General features: G+C 34.5%; 1 protein-coding gene across 1 annotated transcript in view; it reads left to right on the top strand.

Moving 5' to 3' along the window:
* Nucleotides 1-14,513, top strand: part of DDR2 (discoidin domain receptor tyrosine kinase 2) — a 77,529-nt gene continuing 63,016 nt past the window's right edge. The window contains exons 1-2 of the mRNA XM_087930493.1: nt 1-138; nt 7,774-7,886. Of these exons, the coding sequence (XP_087786619.1) occupies nt 7,799-7,886 (88 nt within the window). The 5' untranslated portion in view covers nt 1-138; nt 7,774-7,798. The remainder of the gene's footprint in view (nt 139-7,773; nt 7,887-14,513) is intronic.

Genomic DNA, 14,513 nt, shown 5'->3' with positions numbered 1-14,513 from the left:
CCTACAGAAGTTTCTTTCCAGCCCGGCTTCTCCATCTAGGAAGAGAAAACAAGAACTATCTACTTTCCCGTAAAGCTGTGGATTAAATTTCTGGAAACCTCCTGACTTTCTCTGCTGAAAGATCATTTTAACACCCAGGTATTGACTTTATAATGCTTTTTATAAACAGATAATCAAACTTTTTCCCTCTCAGTCTATCTAGTGGAAGGAGCAAAATGGACATCTCAGCCATTTCTCAACAAAAGGCTAGTCTGGCTTGGGACAGTGTTAGGGGAAAAAATGAGGTTATATGAAAGATGATATTATGTATTTTCCTGGCATACCTGCCACAAAAAAAGATAAATAACTATGGTTTTTTTAAAAAATGTTTGCATGGCAGCCCAGGCTGGTTGATTACAGATGCCACTGATGGAGTCAAGGAAAAGGCTCTGAAGCCACAAAAACCCCCAGATATTTCTTGTTTTTGTGGCTAATTAAGCTTTCAGGTTGTTGATTCAGTAGCCGAGAATTCCATTTGCATTAAGTTGTTTCTCTTAGGAAATTATGAGACATTTCCAGACTCTCTTTCATTGGATGTATAAGCGTGTCTCGTGACAACCCTCTGTTTCATGATTGTTTGTCCTATTCTTGGTGGCGCCTGCATCTTTTCCTGGCAAAGCCACCAGGACCAAGCTCAGAAAGGGCCCAGAACCTATGCTTCTTCCTTTTTCTTTTCCTGGGAATTCTAGGCCCAGGAGAGAGAGAGAGAGCAAAGCTTAGTGGATGAAGAGGGGTGAGGAGTTAATTCTGCTAGTTTCAAATAGGGAAACAGCCTTTTAACATATTTTAAGGAAGATATATTGCTACATATAAAGAAGTGTTACACTTTCTAAAAATGCATGATATTTTAAAAAAAAACCTTAACTGTAAACATAAATGATTGTGAAATATGGATATGGAAGTTGTTGTTGATTCTGATTCCTTGACAGGTATATTTGGCGGCAAATGAATTCTTCCTATTGCATAACTCATGACAAGTTTTTGGATGCATGAAAAGTATAATAATAGTTTTATATTCCAAAATCACATTGTACTAGAAGTAGAGAAAGTTGACAGAACTGCCTTCTCTTTAGTACTAGTAAGTAACCCTATACAATCAATTAGATCTGATTAAACAAAATACTATTAATTAGGCTCAATTAAATTATGGAATTCAATTAAAAATAAGTGGTGATCATCAGTGCCTTCAATAGCTTTCAAAAGGTTCAATTAAAAGATTTAACCAAAGACAATGTGTCACACCAAAACAAAATGTACCTGCCAGAAGCAATATAAACTTTTATTCTTTTTTTATTATTATGCTTTTTCATATTTACATATCATCTTTAACAACACTGTGGCATCATTGTTACATATACAAAACTCCATAGATTTATATACATTTATATACATTTTTCTTATCTCTACTATTCTTATTCCTACTATTCAACCATTCAAACCAATTATCCCATAGCTCATAGTACTCTGATTCTTCTTTGCTTTTTAGCTCTAGAGTGAGTTTGTCCATCTCAGCACATTCTAATATCTTTTGGATTACTAATTCCTCCGGCGGTATACTATCTGGCTTCCAACTTTGTGTGAATGCAATTCTCGCCACTGTCGTTATGTGTAATATCACGTATTTGGTCTTTTTACTACATTTCTCCTTAATTATTCCTAAAAGGAACAGTTCAGGTTTGAAGTCTATTTGACATTTCTTTATTTCTTGTAACCAACTCCATATTTTGACCCAATATTTTTTTGGCTTCGGGGCATAGCCACCACATGTGGAAGAAGCTCTGTTTATATTTCCAACATCTTGGATTCATATTGGGATACATCTTTGCCAATCTCATTGGTGCCAAATGCCAACAATAAATCATTCTCCTTATATGCTGAGGACCTTGTAAATGTATAATTTTTACTCCATAGTTTTTATAAACTTTTATTCTTATTTACATTTCTTTCTGCTGTTCTAATGGATAGATGGCACTCAGGACAAATTAAGGTCTTTTTACTGGGAATAATCAATGGAGAAAGCTACTATCTTGTGATGTTGTTTTCTTTGAAATAACTGACTCGATATTATTGGAAGTAAGCAGTGTCCTGTTCTAGTTGTACTCCTTTGATCTTAATGTTCTGTTCATGTATTTTTCCTTAAAGATGCATAGATATTAGTGTGTTTACTGTTACAGTTGCTTAACATGGTGCAATTTGTTGCATGATGCCCAGGAGTTTTTTTTTCTCCAAAGACTATTAGCAATCTACTGTATTTCAAAGCCAGAATCTCCACCAAATGGGATAATACTGTTTCAAAAATGCAAATGTTGTATATTCAATGCTGTGGGTTTAGAAAAAATGGGAAAGTTCTCAATATTTTAAATTTTAGTAACAGATAGCCTTGATGCTAGTTAGATAAATTCTTCCCCCCCCCCCAAAAAAAAATTCATTCAGAATATTTAGTAATGAAAAAAAAATGAATACATTTTTAGAAACAAATAATACTGATCGTGTTATTGAATGGACACTTAGTTATTGGTTGAGTTTGCAGAATAATTATGTGCTTTCACTTAATAAATGACACAGTCTGAATCAAGAACATATTTCATATTTTGAAAATATTTCTGGACTGTCTCACAACATGAGTACCACAATGGATCTTCTCACTGAACCACTGGCAACAAGGTGTTGAGTGCTTTTGATCTCTCCTTTCTGCTGTCCGGGATACTTCTTGCCACCTCAGCCTATTTTTCCCTCTTTTCCTAAGCAGGTGCCTTCTCTTACCATAAAACACTGGCATGCAACTACCATTATATCCAAAAATGTAACTGATGTTGAGACAGACACTTTGCTTTGCTTTGCATTCTTTTAGCGCCCTCTTTATGTATTATGAGTCAAAAGACTCTAAAACTGAAATCAAGTAAGAGACTGAAGGGCATTGCCCAACACATTTGTGCAAATACATCTTATACAGAGGACTCAAGGTTTTAGTTGCCTTAGAATCCCATTCACTTCCAAACTAATGGGTTTCCAATATTTTCATTCAAAAGACCCCTTAAATAATTTTTAGTAAGCAAGAAAACTCAGAAAGCAGTGGGAAAACTCAGAAAGTTACACATGGATAGCACTGAGATAATGAAGTAGTACTGATGTAGAAAAGCTTTTTCCATCAATAATACAAAGCAGAAACTTCTCCTAACTCCCTTGCCCTCATCCTCAATCAAATCATGGATAAGAGAAGTTTCGTTTTTGTCCCACTGTTATCAAATAGCAGAACTACTGGACCCAGAGATAAACTGTTGAGAAAACTAAAAATCTTGAGGCTGTCAATGAGAAAGTGAGCAAGACAGTAAGGGAACAAGAAAAGAGACCTATAATGTCTACTTTCTTTTTTTTCTCATTATCCAACTTGAGTTTAATAGTATTTCTCCACACAAGGAGACACTAAATCAGACACAATAAAAACAAATAGCATAATGCCTGCCACATGCAATAACCAATATAATTCTAAAATAAAATAACATTAAGCAGAATAGAATTCTCTTATACCCAGACATTTCCTGCAATAGAATTTGGAAGGTTATGAAAGTAAATCTCTATAATAGCAGTAGCAATAGCGCTTAGACTTATATGCTTCACACTGTTTTACAGCATTCTCTGAGCAGTTTACAACATCAGTATATATTGCTCCCCAAAACCTGGCTCCTCATTTTACTGACCTCGAAAGGATGGACAGCTGAGTCAACCTTCTTGGAAAATAAAAAATGATAAGAAGTTGTAGCCCAGCTTAGTTTGAAAAGTTCAGCCTTCCCATCGTCACTTTCGGACTTGTATGATTCTGTTAATGTAGCTTTACAATAAAGTAGAGTTAATTCAACTAGTCTATATCCTGCTTGGTTTTTTGAGACAGCTGACAGGATCCAAAATAAGTGGTTTGTTCAGTGTGCTGCGTTATGTACAAAATGCACAGATCTTTTTTTTAAAGCTCTCTTCCTTCCTAAGCGAGCATGCTGCATTTCAAGCCCTAAAGGGAGAGGTGGAATGTTTAATCCTATAAAAAAAGTTTTCCTGTATGAACCCAAATCAAGAAATGTAGTAAAATAATGTGTGAAATATATCTGGTTGCTTAAAGCAGATCCTGAATCAGATAGACTTTGATCAGTAGCTTTTACAATATTTTCAGTATCTGCTCAGCTAATCCATTTTTCATGTAGGAAGGATTTGTCCATAACCACACACATGTTGAAAATACTGCAAAGGCTATTGTACAATATTCTAACAGAACTTTATACATTTTCAGAAGAAGCAAGTACTGGAAATAATTTGTCATCTGGTACTCAGTAAAACAATGCCCTTTCAAGTTTCAAAATTTTGCAATAATTACTTAGATTGAACTTAAACTCTTTTCAGTAGATTTTTTGAATTCACAGACACAATGAATAGCTATTTTACTGTTTGGAAAAATTATGTTTACCAATTTACCATCATTTACAACAAAGGCAAATTGTGAAGCAATAAGCAAATAATAATTCTGAAAAGTACTTCCCCCAATTTTTGATGTCCTGTTTGTCATTTGCTTTCATAGATTGCATCCAAAAAAGTTGACACATCTGGGGGTGCCCAGTTGAAGAAAGGCAAAGTCATGTAGGATTTTAAAGATTAAAACCAACTTCTTAAACTGAATTTCCCTTCCTTTCAATATTGGAACGATGTAATTAGATGATCGTTGGGATATATATCATGGAAGGATTATTTTGGGTATGTGTGTTTTTAATCCTTGTATACTGTCCAGAGTCACTTGTGTGAGATGAGTGGCCATGTAAATAAATACATTTTGGATACCACTTAGCTTTTTAGTTGCTTCAGTTTATACCAGTAGAATTAACAAGATAATCTTCTAAAGGTGGCATCAAGTAGAACATGTTGTTGTAGTTGTAACTAATACATTAGCAGTGTCAGAGCAGAGAGCTCAGGGATGATTATATTGGTGCACTACGTGTTATTGCTCTTTGCCTAAAGATCCAGGAACAGCGTAGAACCAAAGATTGTCAGACACGAAAAATCAGGATCATACTATAGGTTCCATTTAATATGATGTATTGCTCACAAGAATATAGTCAACTATTGGCCAGTACTAAATTACTGCTAGATAAGAGTCAATGGAATTCAAGGTAGGGCTCGTCTTGGATCTCTTATGGCAACGTAAGGATTCCAGACTGATTCCCCTCTAGACTCTGCCCCCAAGTTGTGCTTCTTCTTGTCTTACAGGAGTACTCCTACGTAAGTGACCCTGGTCTTTCAGAGAGTCCTCTTCCAGAACAAATTCAGTATCTGACCTCTGCCTGACTGTAACTGAGCAAAATCAGTTCTGTTCATTCTTACTCTTCACCTTCAACCAACCCATTAATGAGTTTAGCCAATGGTCAGAAACATTCGGTTCATTTTTGGAATTAGGTGAAAATAGCAAAAGGAGTATCTATGATCTCCACATTGTTGATCTTTCGATCAGTAAAGTGTAACCGCAGAACAAGATAGACAAGATAAAACTCTGTAACATATTGTGTCTCAGATCCATGTATCTGCCATTCTTCAATGGAAGAAGAAGTGGGGGGATACAAGTAATCCTTTTTGATGTAACCTGAGTATCCTAATCCTTGTACTGATTTATATCTGTGGGCTGGATGCCCCCTCCCCCATGCCTGGAAACTTGTCACCTCTTGGAGAGATAGAAAGAGGAGAAGGGGCCATAAAAATTCCATCTCCAAAAGATATTTCCTGGGAATTTCTTCTCAACTACATTCCCAGAAAAAAAGTGGGGGGAATTAACATGTTGCTTCTTTGTATTGACAAAATCCACACTGGACTAAGGGGAGGGGTTCTAACTCCCTTTATCTAAGCTGCATGCCTGGAGGGATATCAGACCCTGTTTTGAATTTGACTTGCTGTCTTCCTTTTCAATAAAGAATTTCTTTTGAAATACCCAAGTTCACTCTTATTGTCTGAAGGAGAGACAGTCTGGTCCTTACACTGTGGGTGCATGACCACCATTATGACCACCATTTTGCTATATTATAGTAATCCAATTTTGTGAAAAAAAGATCCAGAAGAATATTGTGGACAATGGTATCAAAACCTGCCAAGAGTTCTAAGAAAGCCAATTGGAGCAGTCCTTTATCCTCTAATGCAATGGTGGCTAACCTATTTTGGCTCCAGTGCTGAAAATTGCATGTGCGTGCACCCAGGAGGCAATGCGTGCTGGCCCCCCCACGCCCCCTGTGCATGTGTGTACAACCACACCATGTGCTGTGCATATCTGTGCATGTGCAAGAGACCCCCATGCACACTGTGCATCTCTGCACATGCATGCATGTCTCCCATGGACCTTCCCCCCTGCGCATACATGCCAGATACCCAACAATCAGCTGTCGAGCAGTGCGGGTGGGCGGTGGGTGCATATGCGCAGTGGGGCTCTTCCAGGCAACTTCTCACATGCCAGTAGAAGTGGATCTGCATGTCACTTCTGGCACGCGTGCCATCGGTTCGCCATCACAGCTCTAATGTGTAAATTATTCCCCAAGGTAAAAAAAAAAAATTGCTGTGGAAAGTGAGCTCTCCCACCCTACTCCCATTGGGGTATACACTTGATTATTTCTTTAGTGTAAAGTGAACGTAATTGCAATTTTATTATTTTGATAAATTCTTTGTTATATTTGATGTAGTGTTTTTATTTCTCTTATTGGAGATGGTTTTGTAGGTCACTTAATGGTCCATAGTAGCATAGAAACCTTATAATCAAGCAAACATGCAAACAAATAACATAGCTGACTTGTCTTCATCCAACTGAATTGGATATAGGAAAGGAGTATTCATGCAGACTTTGTCTGGCAGGGATCTTCCCCTAACTATTTCATATAATAATTAATATATTGCCTGTAACCAGCCATTTTAAATAGGTAGTTCTTTAATATTAGCCTACTTAAATTAGTCAATCCAGGAGAGGCTCCCTGGGTAAGGAAAGTGTTTAACATTTGAGGAAAAGATTTTAGCACAAGGACTCAATAAAAAATACTATCCCACCCAATTTATTAAAATTTACAATGTAAAAAAGAACCCAAAACTTCAAGGGGAAAAATGACTTGTACAGATTTTGTCAAACTGATCTGCCACTACGCTGCTCAATACTGCTCATAAAAACTTAACTTACTTTCTTCCACCACTTCTCTTACATGTTAAACCCTCAGTTGGGTGCTATGCCAGCCACCCAGTTTACTGAAGGCCTGCAGGGTGGGATGGATGGTGCTCACTATTGGCTGATCTGATGGGACACCTAGGTATGAGAGAAAGGATAGCATACATACAGCACACTGGCCATCTTTCATGCATGTCATCTTTCAGCCTGGACTGAAAGGAGATAGGCTCCTTCCATGGTTGCTTCCCAGAAAACAATATTGAAGATACTCTGCATATGATTCAATAGATAATAAATGTTGTATTTATCAGTGTTGTAACCATTAATGGCTTATTCTCTATGAAACTGTATCATTTTCTTTTTAAACCATTCAAACTGGCTACCATTACAACTGCTAGCAGTCCCTGATACACATTCTTATATATATCTAATGACTATCAGATTTTTTTTATTAACATAATTTTAAGGTCAAAAGAAACTTAAATCCCTGCTGTCAAAGTCACCCATTATTGCTTTACTCACTATAAGTATTTTATTAATTGTAGACTCTGACTCTCTTCTTTTAATAAAGGGCTGAGGGAATATTCGAAGATGCTGATTCCTTCTCAGAGACTGATGCCTTGGCTACTCCTGCTGCTACTGGATATTCCAACTTCTGTGAAAACTCAAGTCAACCCAGGTAAGTGAGAAGAATGTGAGAACTGGAATACATCATAGTTTCCTAAAATGGATTCCAGGGATCCATTCCAGGGAGAGGGACAAAAAAGATGATTTCTCTATTAAGTCAATAGTTAATAAGATGACAAAAAGGCCCAGGTCAACTAACCAGCCAGAAAATATTTGTGCCTAAAAGCGATTTTTGTTTGTGACAATTGCTTGAGGCAGGGGTGGGATTCAACCAGCATTACTATCGGTTCGGTATTTGCATTTTGCGAATACTCAAATGAAGCTAGGTATTTTCAGTAGACACTGGGACAATCAATTATAGATAGAAATCACTTATCTTCCCTGACCTTGTGGAAACATAATTTGAAATCTGCAATCACACTATTCAAGTAACATTAACTCACAACTTTCAAGGTATTTTTCTATAGTCCAAAATAAATTTAAAGACTTTAAAATATACAACTATCACTAATAGGGAGAATTTCAGCAATCAAAATGAATATCCTACCCAGAATCTTATACTTGTTTCAAACAATACCAATCAGGCTTGGAAAAGACTATTTTGAGGAGTTAAATGAAATTGTGTTGAAGTATATATGGCAAGGTAAGAAAGCGAGAATAAAGTTAAAACTTTTACAAGATGCCAGAATTAGAGGAGGTTTTGGTTTGCCTGATTGGGTGTTGTATTATCAAGCTGCAAATTTGATGTGGGCCAAGGAATGGATAACACTAAGAAAGACTAGATTGTTGACATTAGAAGGTCATGATTTGTTGTTGGGCTGGCATGCCTTTCTGTGGTATAACGGAACTAAAACGCAGGGCTATTTTAGAAGACATTATATACAGGAGTCTTTGTGGTTAAATTGGGAGAAGATCAAAAGACAATGTTATTTGAAAATTCCAGTTTGGTTATCGACCATTGAAGCATTTTCCTATCCTATAATTTATAAGAAGGAACAAACAGTTAGATATGGGGAAATACTGGATGAAAAGGGTGAACTTAAATCAATGCAAAACTTAGAGGAACAAGGTATAAAGATGAATTGGTTTTCATATGCGCAAATACATTCAAGGTATGATGAAGATTTTAAAACAGGGGGTTTTATGATAAATTGACTGATTTAGATAAGATCTTGACAGGTACTGATGAAAAGGTGATTAAAAAATTATATGGTTATTTACTGGAAATTAAATTAGAGGAAGAACAAGTCAAAGAAACTATGATTGCTTGGGGGAAGAATTTTGGATATGGGATTGATTTAAAGAAATAGCAAAAATTGTGGTCTCAAAATTATAAAATGACTATGTCAACAGCTTATAAAGAAAATTTGTATAAGATGTTTTACAGATGGCACTTTCCCCCGACAAGAATAGCAAGAATGTTTAAGAATAAATCTGAAAAATGCTGGAAATGTCATCAGATACCTGGGTCATATTACCATATGTGGTGGACCTGCGAGGACGCTAGAAAATATTGGACTAAAATTCGCATGTGGTTGGAAAAAATGACAAAGATACACATAGATTTGAAACCAGAGATCTTTTTATTGGGAATCTTACCTGATACATATAATAAAGATTTAAAATACCTGATTGTAAATGTATTAACAGCGGCTAGGATTGTATTTGCTAAAAACTGGAAAAATGAGAAAATACCATTGCAGGAAGAAGTTATTAAGAAAATATTGGAATGTGCTGAAATGAGTAGATTGACATTTGAAATTAGAGAACAAGAGGATAAACAATTCTATAAAATTTGGGACCTTTTCTATCAATGGTTGGATGATAAAATATAATAATAGAATATTTAGAATTTTAGATAATAATGAATATATAGTTTTTTTTCTTTTTTCTTTGATATCACATCTATAAAAAGTTTTCAGGATAGATTGGTATGATTATATGATTTGTTATAAAATAAATTAAGTAAATTATAGTTATCTCACAAAGTATGAATGAATAAAATCATAGTCAAATAATTATTTAATAGTGATACTAGGGTAAGTAATTTCTGATTGATAATATGAGTTATTATGTAATGTAACTGTAATTGAGACTATGAAATGAATGCACAAAAACTGGTAAACCAACCGACACACTGTTTGTATATCTATGAAAGAAAGCTGGATGTTTTTATGTTTTGTTTGTTTTGTTTGTCTTTAAAAATTAATAAAATTGTTTTTTAATTAAAAAAAATAAATTTAAAGACTTCAACCTATAGATATTGTAGAAAGCAGATAATGGTAAATCATTTATAGCAAAGGTGTGGTGACATGAGATAAGATAAAGGATGAAATTTTAGACTCAAGGGACGATGTTAACTGAGGTAAATATCTGTAGCAAAATGTAAGCTTTAAGAAACAATAGTCTTTCTAAATACATTATTATCATTGTTAATCATTCATTTGAGTGTACTATTGTTCCTTCATGTTAAACGAGATATTCCATATTTTTCAATTGATTTATATTATAACAATTCATATTATTATCCTAAATCCATCCAATAATAATACATCTTTGTATTATATTCTATATAATTCTATTCTCCATATATTGTAAATTTCTGCATATTTCATTACCTTATTTTATTTTGTAACCGTTGATAGAATAGATCCCAAATTTTATAAAATTGTTTATCTTGTTCTCTAATTTCAAATGACAATTTACTCATTTCAGCACATTCCATTATTTTTTTAATAACTTCCTCCTGCATTGGTATTTCCTCATTATTCCAATTTTTAGCAAATACAATCCCAGCCACTGTTAATACATTTCCAATCAAATATTTCAATTCCGTACTGTATATTTCAGGTAAAATTCCCAATAAAAATATCTCTGGTTTCAAGTCTATGTGTTTTTTTGTCATTTTTTCCAACCATGTGTGGATTTTGGTCCAATATCTTTTAGCTTCTGCACACGTCCACCACATGTGGTAATATAAACCAGGTATCTGATGACATTTCCAACATTTTTCAGATTTGTTATTGAACATTCTTGCTATTCTTGTTGTGGGTAAGTGCCACCTGTAAAACATCCTATACAAGTTTTCTTTATATGCTGTTGACATTGTCATTTTATAATTTTAAGACCACAATTTTTGCCATTTCTCTAACTCAATCCCATATCCAAAATTTTCCCCCAAGCAACCATTGTTTAACTTGTTCTTCTAGCTTAATTTCTAATAAATGTCCATACAGTTTTTTAATCACCTTTTCATCAGTACCTGTCAAAATCTTATCTGTCAGTCAATTTATCATAAAAACCTTCTGTTTTAAAATTGTTATTGTATCTAGAGCGTATTTATACATATGAAAACCAGTTCATCTTTATACCTTGTTCTTCTAGTTCTTGCATAGATTTAAGTTCACCCTTTTCATTCAATATTTCACCATATCTAACTGCTTGTTCCTTTTTATATGTTATAGCACTAGAAAATGCTTCAATAGTCAATAACCAGACCGGAATTTTTAAATAACATTGCTTTTTAGTCTTCTCCCAGTTTAGTAACAAAGCCTCACATATATAATGTCTTCTAAAATACCTCTGTGTTTTAATTCCCTTGTACCATAGGAAGGCATGCTACCCCAACAATAAATCATGTCCTTTGATGTCAACAAACTAATATTTCTTAGTGTTATCCATTCCTTAACCCACATCAGGTTTGTCGCTTGATAATAGCTAGAATCCTCTTATTCTAGCTTCTTGCAACGGTTTCTTTCAACGGTCACTTTCTTTCCCTGCCATATATACTTCAACACTATTTTATTTAAATCTTCAAAGTAGTCTTTCCCTAGCCTAATTGGAATGGTTTGAAACAGATATAAAATTTTAGGTAATATATTCATCTTAATTGTTGATATTCTCCCTATTAATGATAATTGTAAATTTTCCCATTTTGCCAGATCTGTCAAAATCTGTTGTTTCTGTTATTCTCTTTAAGTGTGCTACATCTTGCTGTCAAATCTATCCGCAAGTACTTAACCTTATTTGTGACCTGGATTTTCAAAACATCCACCAATTCTTCCTTTTGTCTTACTAACATATTCTTTGTCAAGATCTTCGTTTTATCTTTATTTATTTTCAGACCAGCTACTTTCCCATATGCCTCTATCGTTTCTATCGGTTTAAATGCTGTTTCTAATGGATCGTTTAAAATGAAAACCCGGTCATCTGCAAATGCTTGTAGTTTAAATTCTTCCTTTTTAATTTTCATCCCTTTTATATCTTTTTCTTCTCTAATATTTCTTTTTAACACTTCCAAGGTTAACACAAACAATAGAGGTGACAGTGGGCAGCCTTGTCTTGTCCCTTTTCTTATATCAATAGATTCTGTCAATTCTCCCTCCATCATTACCTTTGCTGTTTGTTTATGATATATAGCTTCTATGGCTTAAATAAATTTCTTACCAAAGCCCATCTGCTCCAGCTGTAATAACATGAATTGCCAGTTCACATTGTCAAAGACTTTCTGTGCATCTAAGAATATCAAAGCCATTTGTTTTTCAGGATGTGCCTCATAGTATTCCAAAGCGTCCAGAATTATTCTCATATTATCTTTAATTTGTCTTTTTGGCAGAAACCCATTTTGATCAGGATGAATAAAATTATATTTTAAGTCTTTCTGACTACATTGAAGCAAAGATTTTATAGTCTGGGTTTAACAGAGAAATAGGTCTATAGTTCTTAATTTGTGGTGAGTCAGCGTCCTCCTTTGGAACAAGTGTAATATATGCTTCTGACCACAATTTGGGTATCCTCTTCTTTGACACAACTTCATTCATAACTTCTAACAGTGGAAGATTCAACGATTCTTGTAATGTCTTATAAAATTCTGCTGGAAGTCCATCCGGACCTGGTGCCTTCCCATTATTTTGTTTCTTAAGTGCTTCAGTTAACTCCATCATTGTTATGTTACTTTCTAGCATTATTTCAGTCTCTTTAGGTATCTGGGGTAGATTGGCATTCTGCAAGTACTGTTTAAATCTTTCATCATCTATATTCTCTTATTCATACAATTTTCCATAGTAATCTCGTATAATTTTTTTTCTTCTCTTTACGTCCATAGCAAGCTTGGCCTTGATAATCTATTAATTGTGATATTTTTCTTGATTCTCTCTCCTTTCTCAATTTATATGCTAACCATCTACCTGGTTTATTTGCGTCTTCTAAATAATTCTGCTTCGCACCCCTAATTTTTTGTGCTAATTCTTCTTTTTCCATTAATCCCATTTTATGTTTAATTGTGTCCATTTTTAATTTAATGTCCCTTTTCTGTGGCAGTTTCTGTAACTCTTTTTCAAGTCTTTTATACTCACCCTCTAATACCTTACAGGCTTGCCTTTTCATAATATTTCTTTTCCTTGTATAGTCTATTATCAAGCCTCTGGCATAAGCCTTCATTGTGTCCCATAGTTTCTACATTGATGTATCTTCTTTTTTATTTTCTTTGGAAAAAAAGCCAATTCTTTCTCCATTTTCTGTATAAAGTCTTTTTCTTTTAATATAGTATTATTTAAAGTCCATCTGGATCTTCTTCTTTGTCCTTTCCATTTAATTATCATTGGATTATGATCTGCCCAGGTACTTGTTTCTATGTCAATTTCTTGTATGTTAGAAATCAATTCTGTTGACATCCATATCTTATCTAATCTAGACCATGATGAGTGTCTGTTTGAATAAAAAGTGTATTGTTTAGTCTTAGCATTTCTTTCTCTCCATGTTTCTTTTAAATTTATTTCATCTGTCATTTTAAAAAAGGATTTAGGGGGAGTCTTTCTACTTTGCTTTATTGTTTTCTGTGTTGTATAGTCCAGTTTATCATCTACTATTCAATTGAAATCTCCCATCATACAAATATTAACATAATCCAATTCAATTATTTTCATATGTAATTTTCTAAAGAATTCTTCTTGATTATCATTTGGAGCGTAGATTGCTATCAGGACTGTTTTCATATTATTGTCCATTATTTCCTCCATTAAGATCTTCCATCATCATCTGGTTGATAATATGAGAATATATACAAGTAATTGTAAGTGAGGACTATGGAGAGGATGCACAAAAAATTTTGTAACCAACCAACACACTGTATGTATGTAATTGGAAGATGGCTTTATGTTTTTATGTTGTGTTTGTGTATGTTTGTCTAAAAATAAAATAAAAAAAAGAAACAATAATCTTAGGGATCGTTATTTTGTGAATCCTCATTCTATGCCCAACCTCTGTTTACTAACACACTGTCAGCCTCAAGATCTCTTCGGGTACCCCAACTATTATCCTTTATTTCTCCCTTAGTATCTCTACTACTAGGCTTACTTCTTTCGGCTGTCATTAGCAACGGGGGAGGGGTAATTGTGGGGGAAGAGAGCTGGAGGTGTTTTGCATTCTTTTACTGTGGGCAGAAGAAGGGGGGATTTCTTCTTTCCAATTTTCCATTTCTTTCCTAGCCTCTATCCTTTTGCGCAGCTGCGAGGTCTTATCAAAATATGTCAAGGTCAACGGACAGAGGCCTCATCACTACCTGAAGATGCTCACATGATCATATTCGGAACTTTTAATTGGCAGAGACTTCTGGACTTTGGGGGGTGGGAACAATTCCATTTCTTTGTATGTGTGATCTACTGCAAAATTCTCACTTTAG

This window comes from Pseudonaja textilis, chromosome 3, assembly GCF_049901715.1.
Source record: "Pseudonaja textilis isolate UNSWEBS1 chromosome 3, rPseTex1.2, whole genome shotgun sequence".
Lineage (NCBI taxonomy): Eukaryota > Metazoa > Chordata > Lepidosauria > Squamata > Elapidae > Pseudonaja > Pseudonaja textilis.
This window is presented reverse-complemented; position numbering and strand designations above follow the sequence as displayed.